Source organism: Pterocles gutturalis, unplaced genomic scaffold (assembly GCF_000699245.1).
Source record: "Pterocles gutturalis isolate BGI_N339 unplaced genomic scaffold, ASM69924v1 scaffold38650, whole genome shotgun sequence".
Classification (NCBI taxonomy): Eukaryota; Metazoa; Chordata; class Aves; order Pterocliformes; family Pteroclidae; genus Pterocles; species Pterocles gutturalis.
This window is the reverse complement of record NW_010139573.1, coordinates 64,688-70,274: the sequence shown is the minus strand read 5'-3', so window position 1 is coordinate 70,274 and position 5,587 is coordinate 64,688. Positions and strand designations below refer to the sequence as shown.

General features: G+C 37.0%; 1 protein-coding gene across 1 annotated transcript in view; it reads left to right on the top strand.

The window, feature by feature from the left end:
- Positions 1-2,929: 2,929 nt before the first annotated feature.
- LOC104469039 (intersectin-1) overlaps positions 2,930-5,587 on the top strand; it is a gene marked incomplete at its 5' end in the record, with an annotated part of 65,030 nt that continues 62,372 nt past the window's right edge. The window contains 3 exons of the mRNA XM_010083372.1: positions 2,930-3,090; positions 4,563-4,742; positions 5,383-5,476. Of these exons, the coding sequence (XP_010081674.1) occupies positions 2,930-3,090; positions 4,563-4,742; positions 5,383-5,476 (435 nt within the window). The remainder of the gene's footprint in view (positions 3,091-4,562; positions 4,743-5,382; positions 5,477-5,587) is intronic.

The following is a 5,587-nucleotide window of genomic DNA, read 5'->3' as shown; positions in this document are numbered from 1 at the left end:
TCTGAATCAAAGTATTTGCAGGTGTAGAAGCCACTTAGGTTGAATAAGTAAGACTTATATACAATTTGTGTAATTACTTTGCTGAAATGCAAAGATGTAAGGAACATTGTGACTATTTGAGTAGTCAGTGCCAGCTGGTCACTTCTCCATATGTTGAGGGTGGAGTCATCTTTGGGAGGACCATTCACTGCTATGGGTGCAGTCAAAAATCTAGAGGTTTTTCCAGATCAATTTCCCTAGCTTTGTTCCTATGCACATCCTCAGCCTACTGGCTATATAAGCGTGGTTTTTACTGCCTGTTTCCACTGCGGTATGACAGAAGAATGGCTAAGCAAGTGTTGAACTGAACTTTTGTTAAAAACCCCACACATTTTCCCTCTTGAATATTTTTGAATATTCTTTAGTTGCTTTCAAAAGGGTGTGGTGTCTGCTTGTAAGCATCAATTAAATGAAGCTAATTATCTGCTGCTGGTTTCTATGGTTCTTAATACTCTCTAAGTTTCTAATGAGGCTTTCTTACCCTCAGTATTCATTCACTGGATGTTGGTTTACTTTCTAGTGCAAAACCCACAAAAGGAAGCACTTCAGAAAATACATTTAGCCGTTAAGTTTCTGACATTCTGACACTTCAAATAGCTTTTGCCTCTTGAATATTTTGGGTTTGTAAGACTTGCAGCATGTATTTCTCCCAAGTGAGACTTTTAGAAATCTAATATCACTGTTCATAGGTGGTGACTAACGGATGTTATATGAACTGTTTAGATTGTAAAAAGTAGAAGGTGTATGAAGAAGAAAATGAAAATGTACTGAGTAATACTGTTCCTTGTAAGCCTGAGGATGATTTTGTGCAGCAAAAATTCTACAGCATGTTATGGGACACTTCCATGCTGTTGTTGAAAAATAGACAGAAAATATATTCTTAATTGTCATAGTTAAACTGTGAATGCTTCAAAATAAATTTGGGCTTTTTACAGGAATTTTAAGTTGATATAAACATTTCTTATGTAGAGAAAATTTTAGATGGATGCAAACATGTCTTTTTGAGATTTATACCAGTTTCATTGTATAGGAGGAAAAGTACTACGTACTATGTGCATGCAGCCTGTTTACAGCCTTGCATATAGTGGTTTGTGACGTGTACACCCCACTGAACAGAAAGACACGATGGAAGCTAATAAACTTTGTATTTTTATATCCAGAGCAAGCCTTTGTGCTTCAGAATAAACAGAACATGGATAACCTGAATAATAAAAAATGTGAGAAGCCTACTTTTTGCTTTTAACTATTTTCTAGAAGCAATTTACCTCTCATTTTCAAATATACATTTTTTCATTAACTGCTATTGCCATCAGTCCTTGCTGTCATTTAATACTCATAGGAGAGAGGCTTCTCTGCCTTCACTAGGGTTCTCCCACTCATCTCTGCAAGTTGTGTGAAGATAAAAACGTTACATTTTCCACTTCAACTTAGCCTGACAATGCATCAGGAGGTACCAGTGTGTTACTTGCTCTTCATGGAAGAGTGATCAGAAGCTGAGACTCTAGAGCAGTGGTGTTCTGCAAGGAAGAGGAGATACCCAGTCCAAATTGGTACTTCTCTTGGTCTAGGTTTGCCATGCTGCCCTTCCTTCTTCCTTCTGCTGGTTGAGCTACCATATATCAAGTCCGACTGCTACAGTAGGATCTTTTTAACTGATTATTTGTCCAATGAACCACATAACTGAAACTTGAATCCAAATCACATTATGCTTTGTGGGTCCCAGAATCAGTTTTGACTAAATTTAGGCTTCCGAAGACTTGCTGGTTATGGGATATAATGGGTTTATGAAGAAAGTTAACTCTGTCTCAGCTGAGCCCAGGACATGGGATTAGAGGGAGGTTTAAAGTTACTGAGAAGCAGGCAGATTTTATGTGTAAATTAAATTTCCCTGTGATGTGAAGCTTCAGGAAACAACACCTAGAAGTTCCCACAGCCAAAACTTGTTCTTCAATTAAATAGATATGTAGTAATTCAACATCTTTCAGGGACTGGTGCAATGCCTACTTTTCTTTTTAACTGTAAGCCTCAGAGTCTCATTCTTTAAATACTGCTGCCAGATTTTCAGTAGTATTATTTAGCCTCGTGACATCAAAATTGATGGATTAAGACAGATACACCACTGAAAATGTGGTCTTAGTAGTATTGGGGTTGGAGTTTCTCTGTTCTTGGGGAAATGCTACTGGTGATCTAAATCAGGGGGAACTCTTAAGACGTATGGTTGACTTGTGGCAACCCGTGCTGGGATCTGCCTCTTTGTTGAGTTTTCCTAGGGTTTTTTGGTTGGGGTGGGAGGGTTTTCATTTTGTAAATGCTTTGCCACTACATTAGCTTGGTTGTCTACTTATTTAAGCATAAGTTATAAGTAACTGTTAATTTATTGCAGTACTTCTTTGATAACTTTTCACATACTTGCATGAAAGCTTTCCTTGACAGGGATTTGATCAGAAATAAAGCTCTAGTTTAACTAGACTTCTTGTGTCCTTTGTGTTGTTACGTGTTTAAAGAACATTTTATTTTAAATGTAGCTAAAGCATAGATTTGCAGACTACGTAATTTGATTTCCTGTGGTGCTGTTTGTAGTACCATGTTTGTGTGATTTTACAGAGTTTTTGTAGAACTACATTATTCCTTCTTCTCTTGATGCTTCACTGTAATTCCTCTGAGAATTGAAAAGCGACTTTAAACGTATTTATTAATCACTCCTAGAAAGAAACCAAGAAGCTCTCAATTTAAATACTGTCTTGTTTCATGACCATTTTTAACCTGGCATAATTATTTTGGGTGGAAATTAATTAGTCTTGAATATACATGCCTTTGTGTGCATGCTCCTAGATCAGTTTCTGAAGTTCATAATTTAAAAATCTAACTGTGAAAATCACTTATTTTGTAGGGCTCTAGCTGACATGAACAATGATGGGAGGATGGATCAGTTGGAGTTTTCAATAGCTATGAAACTTATCAAATTAAAACTACAAGGTTATCAGCTCCCATCTGCACTGCCTCCTGTCATGAAGCAGCCACCTATTGCTCTGCCTAGTGCACCAGGATTTGGTAAGCTCTTTGTTTTCCTCTGTGCTAGCTGGTATCGTGTCAACTTTAGTTGAATTTGATTGTCATTTTGCAGTTTCTAAAATAAACTTTTAGGAAAATGTACTTATAAAAGTTCATGGACTCAAAACCAAATGCTTCTACATGCATGAACATGCTCCCAAAAAAATCTCAATGAGCTTTTAGCACTCAGCTGTACTGAATAACATAAACTGTGGTCCTGTTTCCTTCAGGTTTTACACTGCTCCTTGTATGTTCCAAACTAAAGTGTTTGCAGGGAAAAAGGATGGGTCAGGTAGCAGGGCTAGTACATTCCAAAGTGATGGAGTTTTTATTTAAACAATTGTTATTTATCTCTATTTTTCATTAAGGGATCTCTAGCTTTGGCAAGATTAGCCATGCTTTTCTTGACTTTTTACAAATCATTCTAGTGATGTGCCCCTCTGCTTTTATTTTATGAATAGTGCTGCACTGGTATTAGCTAGACCAGCTGCTGATTCAGTTCTCCTGGATTAGTACAGCCAAGGTTGCCATCATTTTGAGGAAAAGAGTAGGGAGAATGGGGTAGTGAGAGGAAAATAACTAAATGAAGCTGAGCTGCATGTTTGACACTTTGATGTTCTGCTGTGTTCCGTAGTGAGAGGTTTTCTACCTTTCTGTTTTAGTTGTTGCTGTGACTCAAGTTGATTGATGCCTGAGAATCACTTAAGAAAAGGGAATAGTGCTTTTGATAAACTGTGTGCAACCATGTTGTTTGATCAGTTGTCTCTTCCACAAGTTTTACAAACATTTTTATTTCTGACTGTAAGAAATCAGTGAAATTGAACAGAAAAAATGCTGGTTTAAGCGAGAAAAGGCATAATAAAGTCAAACTCCCAGGAAAACCAGCAAAATCTGTGATTTTCTTTTTTCTCATTCTCTGTAGACTTGATCTCAGCTGTTTGCACACAGCCTCATTCTTCCCATTGGCATGACTGGACCTCCTTAACCTTCCTGTTATCCATGTAACTGTGCTTACACCTCATTACTGTGCTTTACCCTATTAGCTTTGCACTGTTTCATCTTGACAATAGGCAGCAAGCAGTTATCCTGAAGCTTGTTCTTTTCAGCTGTGGTTAAATGTAGGCTTTGGGTTCATTACTCACTTGAAGTTGACAGTGCTGTTCTTCATTTAGTTCAAGGCAAACAATTATTTTCTTCAGCTAATGCTAATAGACTTTTCTACTCAGTGTTGCATCCAGTGTGATCTTATATGCATAAAGTGGTATGTTGTTCCCTCTGCATTGTTTTATGTTCCTCTTCCATGCTAATGGTGCAGTGGACTGTAAGGGTTCTTTCAAAGGGTGTGTGTAAGTTTCCATTTCAATTGGCTTTTTAATTCTGCATTTATTGCTGGGTTGCAGGCTGCAGTTAAATTGTTGTATCATATTAGGAGTCTCTAAATTAGAAAAAATATCTCCTTTTCTTGCCCGTAGGTATTGGGGGCATTGCCAGCATGCCATCTCTTACAACTGTTGCCCCAGTGCCAATGGCATCTATTCCAGTAGTAGGAATGTCTCCACCATTAGTATCTTCTGTTCCTGCAGCAGCAGTACCTCCCCTGGCTAATGGAGCTCCTGCTGTTATACAGCCTCTGCCTGCTTTTGCTCATCCTGGTACGCTACATACTGAGACTCTGTTTACTCTCTTGCTATTAACAAATTATTTTGCCATTTGATTTGGATCCAGAGAACAGTAGACATGAAATTAGCTATTCTAACTTACTTTAAAGAATTACTTTGGATAAGGACTGTACTTTGGTTTAGCCCAATGTAATTGGTTAGCAAACTTTTATAAAAGTTAAAAGAAGAAATATGGACATACTGTACTGTAACAGTCAGTCATGTTGAGCAAAATATTAACCCTGTTATAACAGCAGTATGATAAATCTAGCTTGCCAATAACTGTTGCTTAGAAATTTGTCCTCTCCTATCTATTTATAACTATTGAGGTACTGCTGTTTGTTGGGATTACTTTAAAATACTGGAATACATATGATTTCTAACATTAATCACAATATAATTTGATATCAGCAGTGTTTGCATAAAATGCAAAAGTAAAAAGACATGAGAGAAGTGCCTGTGAGTTTTCTTCTGTTTTGTTAGACATTGTTGACTTATCTTAATATTTTTGAAAGGGATACCATCAAAAGAACCATAATGCTTGTATTTGATGTTAGAAACTAAATTAATGTCATTGAAATTCTACAGTTTAAAACGCTAATACTAATAAGTACATGTATTCTCTTATTTACAGCCACATTGCCAAAGAGTTCTTCCTTTAGTAGATCTGGTCCAGGATCGCAGCTAAATGCAAAACTGCAAAAGGCACAATCGTTTGATGTAGCTAGGTAAGTTGGTATAGAATGAACATATGTGTGTACCTGGTTCCCCAGAGTCAGAAAAGCTACTTCTCTTTCACAAAGTTGTTTCTGAATAATATTTACTTGCAGAAATCAATT